General features: G+C 45.9%; 1 protein-coding gene across 1 annotated transcript in view; it reads right to left on the minus strand.

Moving 5' to 3' along the window:
- Positions 1-15806, minus strand: part of LOC148144012 (uncharacterized) — a 105497-nt gene that overhangs the window by 78321 nt on the left and 11370 nt on the right. The window contains exon 2 of the mRNA XM_087975721.1: positions 1550-1746. Coding sequence (XP_087831847.1) covers positions 1550-1746 — 197 coding nt within the window. The remainder of the gene's footprint in view (positions 1-1549; positions 1747-15806) is intronic.

Below are 15806 nucleotides of genomic sequence, written 5' to 3' on the forward strand. Positions count from 1 at the left end.
GATTCAAGATTGAAATACTGACAGACTCAAATCTCACACCTTTAATGCATTGTCTGAGCTGAGATGTCATCTTTTTTATAAAACCTTAAGTCATCTCAAGAATGTGACTTAAGAGATGTTCTGGCAGTTACACATTAATGAACCAAAGCCTACACCCATTCGAAGAGATGAAAGACTTGACAGCAATCTAGACTTGTTCAATATATTCCATCAGTTGCATGATACTGACCTTTTGATATACGTTCTGTGTCTTACGATGCTGCTCCACAGCTACCCGATGAAGGAGCAGCACTCAAAGCTAGTGCTTCCAAATAAACCTGTTGGACAACAACCTGGTATCGTGTGATTTCTTTTTAACTTTATCAACCCAGTTTAATACCGACACCTCCACATCATTTCTAGTGAACACAGCCCACACCTCCTGGTGCTGCCAGTAAACTTTACAATGCTGATGCAACAACACAGTACCTGAAAGATTTACAATTTCTAATGACACTAGCTGCTCCATCTGATACACGACATTGGAAACTCAGTGCAGGAGGCTGAAACGAAAGAGCAGCTTTAAACAAAAAACCTCTTGGAGCTCAAAGCTTTCATTGAGAGTCTGAGCCTGGCGCAAAGTTCAGGTAACCTTTATTGTGACCCAACTTTGTTACAGCTTCAGATTCCCCCCCTGCAAAAAGGTATAGACAAAGTAGCTGCTTTTTAAACAGCTCAAGATCAAAGCCCACACAAACCCCACTGTCTTTACTATTGGGCAGCACCAGGTTGTAATTAGATCCTTGGCACAGCCGTAACCCGGAGGAAGTATTGCCTCACTCAGCAATTCAACCCATACCCTGTATCCTGGTAAGTTTCTCCCCACTCATTTGCCAGTGGGGGAAGGGCAGTGGAGAGACAACCAGACTGCTATGGGTCTGGGGTCACATGTAGGCCAGACCGGGTAAAGGATGCAGCTGGAACGACTGAGTGAATCCTTTCCCACAATGGCGGTTCCATTCTCTAACAAGGGAGAGAGTGAATCAGATGGGTGCTTTCTCCCCCGTACCACCCCCTCCCTGAAACGGTATCATCGTTAGATTCCGAACTCCACATTTCTGACCGAATACCAATTCTGCCATCTGTTGTGGCGGGATTCGAACCCGGGAGTCCCCGGAACCGGGTTGATAGTCCAATCGATAATGGCACTCGGCCGTCACTCCTTCAATCCCCCTGCGATGGCACGTGAACTTGCTGGTGTTTCTGCAGGTTGGAGGAGTAGGTGAAGCCCTTCCCGCACTGAGTGCAAGTGAACGGCCTCTCCCCTGTGTGGACATGCTGGTGGGTCAGCAGTTTGCAAGAATTGCTGAAGGCCTTCCTGCACTCGGGGCAGCTGAAGGGCCTTTCCCCGTGTGGACCCGCTGGTGCTTGTGCAGGTGGGAGGAATACCTGAAGCCCTTCCCGCACTGAGATCAGGTGAACGGCCTCTCCCCCGGTGTGGATCCGCTGGTGCCTCAGCAGGTTGGAGGATTAGGTGAAACCCTTCCCGCACCGAGAGCAGGTGAATGGCCTCTCCCCCGTGTGGACCCGCTGGTGGGTCAGCAGGGTGGAAGAATTGCTGAAGGCTTTCCCGCACTCATGGCAGCTGAAGGGCCTCTCCCCCGTGTGGACCCGCTGGTGCCTCAGCAGGTGGGAGGAATGTCTGAAGGCCTTCCCACAGTCGGTGCAGGGGAATGGCCTCAACCCGGTGTGACAGTGCCGATGAGACTCCAGGGCAGACGGGAAACGGAAGCCTTTCCCACAGTCGCCACACTTCCACAGTTTCTCCACAGGGTGGGATTCCTCGGGTTTCTCCATGGCCACAGCGTCAGCTGCACACAAACACGTGTAGAGCCCTCCCTGCCGTGAAATCCCCTTTCCAGGCCGTATAACTGTTTCAGGCTCCACACACAGTGCGCTGCAATAGTGGGGTCTCTCGTCCAGTCCCAACTGATGCTGAAAACATCCTCAAACAGGAACCAAAAAGCGTTGATCCCTCTCACAGAAATCACAGTCAAAAATAGTTGCTGTTCCGATGGATTGAATGACTGTCAGACATTGACATCAAAGTAAGGACTGCAGACGCTGGAGAGTGAGTCAAGAAATGTGGCGCTGTAAAAGCACAGGGGAGTCAGGGAGCATCCGAGGAGCAGGAGAGTCAATGTTTCGGGCATAAGCCCTTCATCTGTTGATTTTGAAACTTCAGTCTTCAGATCTTCAAATACTCTGCAAAAAAAAAGAGATTACAAAAGTCATCACTATCAGTGCAGGGTAGAAACTGAGAACAAGTAATTCTACTTTCTGTGGAATATTCTTTTGTTGTTCCACAAAATTGAAAGCATCATCCCACTCTTCCCACCCCCACTCTGTTCTCACTCCATTCTAACTACGAGAACTCCCTTGCTGGAGGGTCCCTTGGAGACACTTCAACTGGACTTCATTGAGTTGTAGAAATGAGTTGAGTTGCTAGAAATGTGTTTTGCTTATTGCTGATGTCTTTTGTAAGTGGATTGAAGCCTACCCTCCTCCTAATGCTACTGCTGAGACTGTGGTGAAGATTTTGTTTAAGGAAATAATTCCCTGCTTCAGTATACCTGCGTGCATTAGCTCGGACAATGGACCACACTTTGTCGGTAATATTAACGGAGAACTCTGTTCCCAGCTTTGTATTTGTCGGTAACTGCATGGTGCTTTTCATCCTCAGGCGGTCGAATGTTTTAACCAGACTCATGACTAAACTTGCCAAATTAGTGGCAGAGTCTGGCCTGTCCTGGCTATGCTAATCCCTGTGGCCTTATACCGGATGCGATCCATGTCTCCCGGCAAGACACGACTGTCTCCAGCTGAGATTCTCTCTGGTCACCCTCTCCATACCCCTTGGAACGATTCGGCTCCCTTCTGAGTCCACTTCCACCACATGACCGAAGCAATTATTGGTTATGTTCTTGCTGTAACTAGTGTTACGCGTGCCTTTTACTCCCAGGAGCGTGCGGCCTACAGCGATGTTCCCTCCCTTTCAGCCTCGTCACGGGCAGAGCCTGGTTCGTTGGTGCTCGTCAAGAACTGGACTGGCAAAGATCTCAAACCTCGTTGGGATGGCCCCTTCCAGGTTTTACTTCCCACCCCTACAGCGGTCACAGTTGCTGGGCTCTCAGCTTGGGTCCAACTGCACCATTGTAAATTGATTGGCCGCACTAATCAAAAGTGGGGGGGGGGGGGGAAGAGGAGGAGAGAATCCTGGAATCCCAACAAAAGGAGTGGACCCTGTCCAGTTGGGTTTTTGACTTTTGCTGTTGTTCTCATGTTAATCTTATTGCAGATACTTGAACTAAGAGGAGGGACATGTGGGGGATCGCTTATCTCCTCACCTTTCTGATCACGTACAACATCCTGATGGGGAAAGCCACTAATTATGGATGCGACCAGGAATGATTAGAGATTATCCACCACCCATGCTGAGGAGATGTCGTACAGTGCACCGGACCAGGCGCCTTTGACGTGAGGAACGTGATGAAGATTGATTATTGCAATGGACCCTTACATCAGAAAGACCAGATGGTCCATCTGGACAGTAGAAATCAGTGGGAGTTACCACGTCGTTACCATGTTTTTTTGATTTTACCTGCAGACGCAAGCCTAGTGAGGATAAAAATGATCAACCCCGTTATTATGGTAAATATTTTATGGACGCCCAGGAACACCATCCCTTTTTGCAGGACAGGCTTACTCGAGAAAAAGGGGAAGCCTGATAGGGGAAACTCCTCAATCCACAAACAACTTATTTATACAGGCCCACAGAACGCTCTTCACCCCAGAGGCAGTAGTATGTTACTCCTCTCTATCGGGAGATGACTTACGTGCCCCGTCCCCAGTCCCCGATTCCATTCTATTTGTCAGAATTCCTACTGCCGACCCTGTGAAGAGAAATATCACTGTCCAACAGCTCCCGTCTGTGTATACAAACAGCCGGTGTAATGCTGGCTGGCGTACAGTAGACCTTATGCTGCACATGGACCTGGAACGGAACCCTTTCCTTGCGCATTTATAGGCCTTTTCTCTTTTCAGAATCTGATACTGTCACCAAGACCATGTACAATAGAGCTAAGGGAGAGCTCAATGGGAACAGCATTCTGAAGACCATTGTCTCCCATACAGAGCAAGTGCTCGAGTCACTTGGCACATTTTTTACAGCGCTCAAGCGACTCCTCTTGCAAAACGTCGACTCTTTACTCCTGTAGACCTGACCAGACTTCCTGCTATAACATTTCAGTAACCGATTTTGACAAACTCTCCCAAATATACACCAAACCAGACTATTATTTCTTCAGCTAAGGTAAAGCTACCAATTTCCTTGTCCTGGATGGCAAAGATGTCCCTCATAAGGTCACAATCGGAGCCCTTGTTCCCACAACAGTACCTTGTCCTGGCCAGTGGACAAGTCGATGGAACCTCCATCTGAGGAGGATGCAGCGGTCGGTGTCAGCCAACCTTGCTCCAACCGGAAGGATCCCAAGGGACTGGGTGACAATACAGGACACCCGATAGGCTGGGGAATCCAGAATACCCTGAGGTTGGAAGGATCGGCAGGGGTGACAAGTCAACAGAACCGCAATTCCCTCTTTTACAGCCTGACCATTCGAGGAAATAAGACTAAAGAGGCTCTGAAACAGAGTAAACTGGGATTATCAGACCTGTGTCTTTACTCTGTGCAGAATCGGTATGCCTTAGACTATATACTCCCCCAGGAGGGTGAGGTCTGCACCATTGTCCACGATAAATGCACTGTGGGCATTCCCGATCTCACTGGCAATATTAACTAAGATACAAGAAGAGATCCAGGCATTCCTTGACAGAATGACTGAAGGGACCAGTTGGAGAAACTGCAGATCAGGCTGATGGTACAATTGGCTTATCAATTTAGCTATGTCTGTTTGTCAGTATTGGTATTGTTAGGTATTTAATTGCTAGGCTTATGAGGTCCCTTAGTGATATAGATTTGCCCCAGAAGATGCTCCTTTTGCGATCTGATGGCTCACCCACACGTGTCGATGGTGATGATAAATATGATCAGATGAGCTACGAAGATGGTGGTGCCGCTCTGCAGGATGTTGATGGCAGGGCATTCGTTTGGACTAGCCTTCTCTTTCAGTGATCGCGGTGCAATCAAAGGGAGGAATGAGGGTATGGGCATCTGGGTGAGAAAGTCTATAGCCTTAAAACTTGTCTTTAAACATTCAGACTAAAATGTAATGCTGAATTATTGAATACATTTACTGCACTAGAAAGTAAACAGACAGGAAGGCTTAGAAAGAGGAGAGAACTGAAAGATAGGGACACCTGGATTCACCAAGTGATAACAGGATGCTGTAAGGCAATTAAGAACGTTTACCTCAGCATCGGTGAATCTGTGTGAACAGGACACCAAGTGATAACATTCACAGCCGTTCCCTTGTGAAACTAATGATAGTCTTTGAATCTGACCCTGAAACAAGACTCGGTACTATCCATAACTTTGTAATTAATGGTTGGATCTTGTCCATTATAATGCATTCTTACTCCCCCTTGCAAGCGGGGCATTCACAAAATAAATCTTTGCTGTCTTGAGAGTTCAAAAGGACACGGGAGAGAGGCTGTTGAATCCCTTAGAGAATTAACTCTTAGTGCTTATCTGCTATGGATTGAATTGAATTGCATTTTGGGACTTTATGATGAAAGGTTTTTATTCCAGGCTTCCAAAGAGTATGATCTCCAGGACAAACCAAGAGAGGGGCTTTACAGGTCTGAGTTCTCAAAGGATTCCCTGGGCCACCTCAAATCTCCACATGGGAGATAGGACATGGGAGGTAGGACAAAATGGCTTCTGCTTGGCTAACTCGGTGGGACTGAGTCAGGCAGATACTCACAACTCAGAACAAACAAGAAACCACAGACTGATATAAATCCAGTGAAAAAAACTGCAAATGCAGAAGTAACAAACGTGAACCTAACCATCAATCGCAGTAGTAACGGTTTAATCCTAACCACCAGACAGGACAAATACAATTCCAAGAACAGGTTGTCTACAAGAAATTATGATAGATTAGATTATATTCCCTACAGTTTGGAAACAGGCCCTTCGGCCCAACCAGTCCACACTGACCCTCCAAAGAGTAACCCACCCAGAACCATTTTCCCTCTGACTAATGCACCTAACACCATGGGCAATTTAGCATGGCCAATCCACCTGACCTGCACATCTTTGGACTCTGGGAGGAAACCGGAGCACCCGGAGGAAACCCACGCAGACACGGGGAAAATGTGCAAACTCCACACAGACGGTCACCCAAGGCTGGAATCGAACCTGGGATCCTGGTGTTGTGAGGCAGCAGTGCTAACCACTGAGCCACCATGCCACCCTAGGCTAAGTCAAAAATGCATGAGGACCTCGCGGGATCTGATTGGTTGTTACTATGTGATCTTGCTCAATGTCTGACTCTAAACAATGTACATAAGTTCTATCCACACTCTGTAAAAGTTGGCGGATTCTTTTGGCACTCTAGGAGTACTCATCGATGGCCCAGTGGTTAGCACTGCTGCCTCACAGCACCAGGGGTCCCAGGTTCGATTCCTGCCTCCGGGGGCTGGCTGTGTGGACTTTGCACATTCTCCCCATGTCTGCGTGGGTTTCCTCCCACAATCCAAAGATGTGCAGGTTTGGTGAATTGGCCATGCTAAACTGCCCATAATGTTAGGTGCATTAGTTAGAGGGAGATGGGTCTGGGTGGGCTACTCTTCAGAGGATAGGTGTGGACTGGTTGGGCCAAAGGGCCTGTTTCCACATTGTTGGGAATCTAATCTAATCTAATCCTTCTGGGCTGATCAGAGTCTACCGACCGGGCCATATCAAAGAATAAACTATTGCTTGTGTGATTGACAAAGTCACTTCCAGGTATGTTTCTTGACCAATCCCAGAAATCCGATCCAGACAGCAGTCCAGATCAGAACAACCAGATAGGAAATGGTTAATGTCCCCTGGATGTGGGGAGCAAAATAAGACACCAAGGCGTTAACACCAACATCAGGGAAAAACTGAACATACAGACGTAACAAACATTCGTAGCAAGCCAGAATCGCAGATGTACAGCACAGAAACAGTCCCTTCAGTCCATGCTGACCAGATATCCTAAATCAATCCAGTCCCATTTGCCAGCACTTGGCCCATGTCCCTCTAAATGTTTTTTTTTGATTAGATTAGATTAGATTAGATTACAGTGTGGAAACAGGCCCTTCGGCCCAACAAGTCCACACCGACCCGCCGAAGCGAAACCCACCCATACCCCTACATTTAATCATTACCTAACACTACGGGCAATTTAGTATGGCCAATTCCCAATATATACCCATCCAGATACCTTTTAAAGGTTGTAATTGTACCAGCAGCCACCACTTCCTCTAGCAGCTCATTCTTTACACACACCACCCTCTGTATATAGGAGTTTCCCCTTAGGTTTCTTTTAAATCTCACCCTAAACCTATGAGCAATCTCAGATCAAAGATCTTGTCTATTTACCCTCGCCATGCCCCACATTATTTTATACAAGGTTGTAGGGTCACCCCTGTGGGATATAGGTAAAGCAGTGTTACTTCTACAACCATAATTGCTTCTGCAAGGTAAATGAACTAACGCCAGGGTATAATTGTTTCAGCCAAGAGTGGAGTTAAGAATGAAAACTATGTGAAGGAAATATATAATTGCTTTTGTATTAGCTAAAATGTGCATACATGAAATGTGCCTGCAAACAATGGTAGATGTTACAGACAAACAGATAAGATGCTGTGAGGGGAGGGGGTGTAGGTTAAGCTAGATATGCTCGTACAAACAGTTATAAGCATCTGTTTCCTGCTTCTGCAAAAACAAAAAAAAACACACAATCATGGAGGTCAGAAGGCTCAGTGTCGGCGAAAAATGGGAGGAAATGTTGCTTTCGCAAACAAGGAAGTAGCTGGCAGTGAAAGAGGATATACGCTAACACTTTGTTCACGCACAAGGCCGGATAAGGCAGAAATAGACAAGAGTAATGGACGCCACCGGGAAAGAATGGAGGGACAAACCGATCTTTTGAGGATCGGCTTGGAACATCAGGGCGGGGGCGGAGGAATGTGAATGAGGGAAAGAAGCTGAATGTGCTGGAGCCAAAGTGGAGGAAGAACAGAGGATGCAAAACCGGCTTGAAGCTGCAATGAGGAATATTGCATGTGCTGTACTTTACCTGTGGCAGTTAATGGTGGGAATCGGGTGAATTTTAAAAATAAAAACAGAAAAGATATCCAGCCCTCCCCCTTCCCAATCTCTATCCTTCAGTCCCTCCTCACCTGGCTAACTAAGACACATACCTGAGTTTGCAGAGTCTGCTCTCTCCCTGCATTCACTCCAGTTGCTACAAGTGAACAATTTCCCCTCCTCCCATCTCTGTCTCCCTCCCAGGATGAAGAGTGACCCAGAGGGCGGGATATTCACTTTGAAACTGACAGCCACTTCCGCCTTGTGACGTCACAAAGGAACTAGGGGCGGGCCGAGGAAAAGTGACGGTTGAGGGGGCGGGGCATGGCCAACCGCGGGACGACGCACCGCACATGCGCTGCGCCTGCAGCAGACGCGGACGAGAAAACACTTTCCAAAAAACCCCTCCCTTCAGAGAATCCCCACAGTGTGGAAGCAGGCCACTCGGCCTCACCGAACCTCCCAAGGGTCACCCACCTACACCGAATCCCCTACATTTAACCCTGAGTAATGCACCTTACCTGCACATTATGCCTAATTTCGCATAGCCAATTCACCCCTACCTGCACATCCCTGGGCACGATGGGTATTTCAGCATGTCCAATCCACTTTAGATTAGAGTGGTACTGGTAAAGCACAGCAGTTCAGACAGCATCCGAGGAGCAGGAAAATTGACGTTTCGGGCAAAAGCCCTTCATCAGGAATAGAGGCTGCAGGGTGGAGAGATAAATGAGAGGAGGGTGGGGGTGGGGGTGGGGGTGGGGGTGGGGGTGGGGAGAAAGTAGCATCGAGTACAATAGGTGAATGGGGGTGCGGATGGAGGGGATAGGTCAGACAGGAGGGTGGAGTGGCCTGTTCGGATCTGAACTCTGCTGGTTTAAAGGTGGTCCGGAGTCAGTGTAGGATGAGTTGGTTACGGAGGCAGGTAATGAGGAAGCAAATGTGGCTGTGGTAGTGAGTCTGTTTCAGGACATGGTTGAAAAGCTTCAGGGCAGAGGAAATGACCTGGGAGTTGCAGTGGGAGAGGGATTCCTTGAGATTCTTGTAGAGAGAGGAGGAAAACTTCTTCAATGCAGGCATCCTTGCAAGAGGATTCACTGTAGGGTTAAAATCAACTAGGTAAAAACAAGGACTGCAGATACTAGAAACCAGATTCTAGAATCACAACTCCAGGCTGTAGTCCAACAGGCTTCTTTGGAAGCAATAACTTTTGGAGTTCTGCCTCTTCATCAGGTGGTTGTGGAGGATAAGATCCTAAGACACAATTTAGAGCAAAACATTCCAGTGTCCTGCCACTGAAATGGTATATTGAACAAACCTGGATTGTTAAGTCTTCCACCGTTTCAAATAGGTTGTAGGTCTCATTACAATGTAAATCCCAGAACTTCTTGTTGTCACCTTCTCGAGATAACAAGGCTTTATAGCAAAAGCTCACATCTCAGCCCAGACAATGCATTAAAGGTGCGAGGTCAGAGTCTGCCTGTATCCCAATCTTGAGTCAGACTGGTTCTGTTTCCAAAGTCGAATTTACAAACTATTACATGTATTGACTGCCTGCAGATTTTTCCTTAAAAAAATGCACATAGAATTTATCTGCAAATATACGTGTGTGTCCCCCCCCCCCCCCCCCCCCCCCCCCCCCGCCACACACACACACACACACATGCACAAGTTTGTTGGGTGAATTCGTACTTGCAGAATTATGTCTTACTTTGCTCAAAAACTGCATGAATCCATGTAAGATTCTGTAAATCAGTTTAACCATTGTGGCACAGAGTCTCACACAGGGGAGCTCACACCTTCAATACATTATCTGGGCTGACGCGACACCAATTGGTAAAGTTCACTTGAGGATTTAACTATTTTAAAAGGTTTTGTGATTTACATTTGAAAGAACTGAAACTATCATGGTCATTCAAACAGATGAGAGACTTAAACAATCCAGGTCTTTTTCAATATATAGTTTCAGTTACATCACACTATAAACTGTTGCTATAAATTCTGTGTCTTACAATTTCATATTCCACAATCCCCTGATGAAGGAGCTGCACTCCGAAAGCTACTGCTTCCAATTAAACTTGTTGGACAGAATTTCTCAAGTAGGGCACCATACGAATCCTGGGAGACTGCTATTTCTTGTTTACTTCATAATGAACAAACATTAAGCACGGTCGCCAATTTATTTCTAATTTTGTTTCATTTTTCTTATTTAATTCTCTTCGATGATGTGGGAGAATTGTTAGATTTGGGTCAGCCATTTGGTCACATATTAAAGCCTGGAAACCATTTTGAATCTCAGCTTAGTGCCTGCTTGTTAAAGTTTGTGTTTCCCAGGCTCAGCGGAGACGGTTGGCCTTGCAGCTGTACTGCTTCCTGATAAACAAATTCTTTCCTGACATGGGGCTTTATTTCCATCCCCCACAGTTGGCGAGTCAGGCAGGAGATACCCTGGTCCTGCCAGGTCACCGGCCGATATCCTTTGAGAGATGAAATATCTGGTTGCTGCTTTTGTTGTGTCCAAAATAAAGAGGAAAGCTGGCCAGGGACAAAAGTGCCGATAGAAATATTGATACAATTCTCCCTACTCAGCCACAAGATACTAGTGAGAGAACTAAACAGGGTCCCAGCATCTGGACATAATACTGCTGAGAGCACTTGTGCTTTACAAAATTAGTCATAAATAATTTGCGTACTGCAGGGTTATGAGAGGTGAAACCCTATTTGATAAGCCCTGGACCCACACTGAGGTCCGTGGCATGCTTCAAGATACCCTCAATCTGTTCGAGTGCCCAACATTAGTTTTAATTGGCGAGTAGAAATCTGAAGTATAATTGTTCACTTCAGGATGTCCAGACTTGAATGAATTTGGCATACAGGACACATTGGGCAACCATTAAAGACTCTGTTGTATTTCCCTGGGTTATGGACTCATGCAGAGACACAAACAACTTGTGTTGAAAACAGTGTTTGATTTGCAAATGGAACAGCTGAGAGGTATTTAGAGTTTGCACACTTGGTTAAGCAGCAATGTGTCACAGCCAGGATTTATGAGGCTCAACTCCCTAACTTGGGCTGTTCTGGAATGTGAGTGCCTCATTAGCCTTGGAAGGAAGGAAGGAATAAACAAAAGCTGACAAACTGAGATATGAAGCAAGTTAGAAAATGTTACAGAGAGACACACACAGGCAGAAGTTTGCAGGAAAGTTAACACTTCATAATCTGGTTTCAATGCACATTAGCCTGGGTATAGTACTGATATCACAGGGGCCTCAAATAGGGGACTCCCTCAATACGCAAACCAAAACATGGGTGCCCCCTGCTGGACTGGTTTGTATTCATTCTTTGCTGCTGCCTATTTCAGTTGATGATGTCCATTATTGTGGCACCCAGATTTTCGGAAAGCAGCTAGGAAAAGATCTGAAGCGTATTTAATTTGTAAACAAACAAGATGCATACTCTAAGGGATGCCCTGTGTTTGTTAACCACTTCCTTGCCTGGTCAGCCTTTACTGGTTTACAACTTGTGTATATAGAATCACCTCGCGTACATTGTCATGAATATTGTCTAATAAGAGTAGATGTATTTAGTAGATGAATCAAAACCATCTCAATGACTGAAACAGCTGACACTGCATTGTTGGTCAAATGGGAAATATTTGCATCAGTTAATGAAAACTCTTCAAAGTATACAGTCACGGGTACGTCAAGCTGAAGAATTAGGAGCGGGGCATATTGGAGCCTGCTTCCTCGGGCAGAGAATTCCGCAGATACACTACTCTCTGGGAAAACCAGCAGCCCTCACTTCCTCCTCCTCATCTCTGTCCTAAACCTACTCCCCCAAAGCTAGGGGCCTAGTCTCAGCCACCAGCAGAAATGACTGGATAGGGTAGGGCTTCATCCTCTCAGTGCAAAGAATTCCCACTTTCCAGCAAAATCCCGGAGTTGCTTGCTGTCTCACAAATGAAAGATTTTGTTGTAACTTCTTCCGGTCCCAGTAGGGCAAAACATCTTTGAAAGCTGCTCTGAAAGCCCTGTCTTCACAACCACACTTCTGCTTTCACCGAAGACAGTAAGAGTCATACACCACAGAAACAGATCCTTCCACCCAACTAGTCTATGCCAACCATGTATCGAAAATCAAAGTATTCCATTTGCCAGCATGTGACCCATATTCCTCAAAAACCTTCCTCTTCATGTACCCATCCAGATGCTTCTTAATTGTTGTAATTGTACCAGCCTCCACCACTTCCTGTCAGCTCGTTCCATAAATGCAAAACCCTCTGAGAAAAAGTGGCCCCTCGGGTCCCTTTTAAATCTTTGCCATCTGAGCTCAAACCTCTGCCTTCTAATTTTGCACTCCCCGACCCGGAGGAAAAGACTTTGGCTATTTACCCCTATCCATGCCCCTTATAAACTTCTATAATGTCACCCCTGAGCCTCCGACACAAAGGGAAAACAGCCCCAGCCTATTCAGACTCTCACTCAAACCCTCCAACTCTGACACCAGCCTTATAAACCTTTTCCAAACCCTTTCAAGTTTCACAACATCCTTCCATAGGATGGAGATCAGAATTACACACAATATTCCAAAAGTGGCCTAACCAATGTCCTGTACAGCCGCAATATGTCCTCCCAACTCCTTCACTCAATACTTTGACCAATAGAGGAAAGCATTCCAAACATCATCTTCACTATCCTGTCTACCTGCGACTCCACTTACAAGGAACTATGAGCATGCACTCCAAGGTCTCTTTCTTCTGCAACACTCCCCCTAAGTCCTACCTGCATTGCTTGACCAAAATGCAACACATCACATTTCTCCAAGTTCAACTCCATCTGCCCCTCCTTAGCCTATCAGCTCATCCAATCAATTCTAATTTATCGTGAACTCTCTTTCCTCTCTTATTCTTTAGAAGCTGAAGATCTCCATCCCACACACTCTCCCTCCATTTCCAATTTGCTGAACCCAATCCCTGCTGTACCTCATCCTGAAGGGTCTGGTTCATGCTGATTAACAGGGCCATACTCAGGGGAGATCTAATTGAAGCATACAGAATACTGAACAGCCTGGACAGAGTGGATGTTGGGAAGATGTTCCCCTTGATAGGAGAAACTAAGACCTGAGGGCACAGCTTTAGAGGAAAGGGAAGACTTTTTAGAATGGAGCTAAGGAGAAATTTCAGCCAGAGAGTAGCGAATCTATGGAATTCATTGGCACAGAAGACTGCAGAGGCCAGGTCACGGAGGATATTTAGACTGAGATAGCTAGGTTCTTGAGTATTGAGGGGATCGAAGGTGACAGGGAGAAAGCAGCAGAATGGCTCAGAAACTGATCAGCCACGATTGAATGGTATGAACAGATCTGATGGGCTGAATAGCCTACTTTCTACTCCTTTGCCTTATTGTCTCTTGCTGTCCAGGACACTGAGAATTGGGAGCAGGAGTCGGCCATTTGGTCTTTTAAGCCTGCACCAGCATTGAACAGATCACAAATGGATATGGACCTCCCTATATCGAGATGCAGAGGCTGGAACTTTTTTCACTAGAGCATCAGAGGTTAAGAGGTGTCCTTAGAGAGGGTTAAAAAATCATGAGGGGTATAGGTGAGATGAATGGCAGGTGTCATTTCAAGATTAGGGAGCAAACTTTTAAAGTGAGAGTAGAACGAGTCTAAAGACATGAGGAGCACTTTTTTTTAAAGAAAGAGTGTGGTTGTTTGTGGAATGAATGTCTAGAGGAAGTGGTGGATGCAAGTAGTTACAATGTTTAAAATACATTTTGATAAGTACGTGAATAGGAAAGGTTCGGAGGGATATGGGCCAAACACAGGCAGATGGGATTAGTTTGTGAATATAGTCAGCATGGATTAATTGACCTGAAGGGTGTGTTTCTATGCTGTATGACTGTCACTGTTCTGTACTAGCCTTAAAACTATTTTCTTGCCTTCCCCAATAACCATCCACTTCTCTGTTGTTCAAAAATGATATGAACTCAGCCTTGAATATATTCAATGACCCCCTAATTGCAGAAAGGCATCCCTACTTCTGAACTCAATTCCTCTTGCTCATATACCACTTGCCTTGCTGAATGCTTGCTGCACCTGTCTGACAACTGGCATTGACTGGTGTAGGAGGACGCTGAGGCTCCTTTGTCCATCCACACATCATTCCTGATGAAGGGCTCTTACCCGAAACGTCAACTTTCCTACTCCTTGGATGCTGTCTGACCTGCTGTGCTTTTCCAGCGCCACACATTTTGACTCTGATCTCCAGCATTGCAGTCCTTACTTTCTCCACTTCCCAATATATCACCATTTAAACAATACATCTCATTTCTGCTTTGTTTTTTCCACAGCAAAGACTATAACTTCACCCTCTGGTACTGCACTTGCCAGGTGTTTGAGGCACAGACCTGGACCAGTTTTTCCAGAGTCTGTCCTCTTTCTGGATTCACTCCCGTTCTTCTCAGTTGCTGCAATTCAACAATTGGATCCCAGCATGAAAATAAAAGAAATAGAAAAGGCAGTGAGAGAAGAGTGTGCTGTTGGACAGAGGAAGGAAATTACAGTCTTGGATGAATCTCAATCTTCATTCAGAGAGAGAGGAGCAGCAACAGCTTCAGAAGCTCATGGGTCAAGATTAGAGTGGTGCTGGAAAAGCACAACAGGTCAGGCAGCATCCGAGGAGCAGGGGAACGGCAAAAGAAATTCATGCACCATTTTTAGACAGATAGAAGCATGTGCAGTTTTTTGCAGACACCGGCGAACATGCGCAGCGCTTGCTGACACCGAGGAGCACGTGCAGTAGGCTCTGTAGATATGTTGGTGTAACTGCCAGATTCAACTGGCCAAATGTCAATAGGAGGAAAAAAGGGTAGAGCCACAATTTTGTTTCACCTTCCCACCTCTGGCTCTACATAACCGCGCATGTTCCTCGCTTTTCTCCTTACCCTCACCCCTCATGATTTTTCAAATCTCAATAAGGTCATCCCTCAACCTCCTCCGTTCCAGTGAAAAAGTCCCAGCCTCTCCCGATAACTCAAACCCTCCAGTCCTGGCAACGTCCAAGTAAATCTTTACCGAACCCCCTCTAATAATATTCTTCCTATTACAGGGTGATCAGAACTGTACTCAGTACTCTAAACAAAATGACCTCACCAACATCCTGTACAACCTCAACACAGAACAAAGAAAATTTACAACCCAGGAACAGACCCTTCAGCCCTTCAAGCCGAAGCCGATCCAAATCCCCTGTCTAAACCTATCGCGCAATTCCTGAATCTGTATCCTCTGCTCTCCCCCTACTCATGCATCTGTACAGATGTACCTTTTCTTTTTATAGATATTTTTATTGAAAATTTAACATTTTTACAAGTTTACAAATTTAAAAAAGACAAGTACAAACATTAATATACAATTAAATTTTAAATAAAGAGCCAAAACCTGTCCAACAAAAAGAGATACAGAGAAGAAAAAGAAAAAGACAAAACTCATCTAGCTACTAATCTAACCTATAACTAAGGTAAAAACA

Source organism: Chiloscyllium plagiosum, unplaced genomic scaffold, assembly GCF_037043375.1.
Source record: "Chiloscyllium plagiosum isolate Xiang-an unplaced genomic scaffold, Cpla_swu_hap1 HiC_scaffold_27, whole genome shotgun sequence".
Taxonomy (NCBI): Eukaryota; Metazoa; Chordata; class Chondrichthyes; order Orectolobiformes; family Hemiscylliidae; genus Chiloscyllium; species Chiloscyllium plagiosum.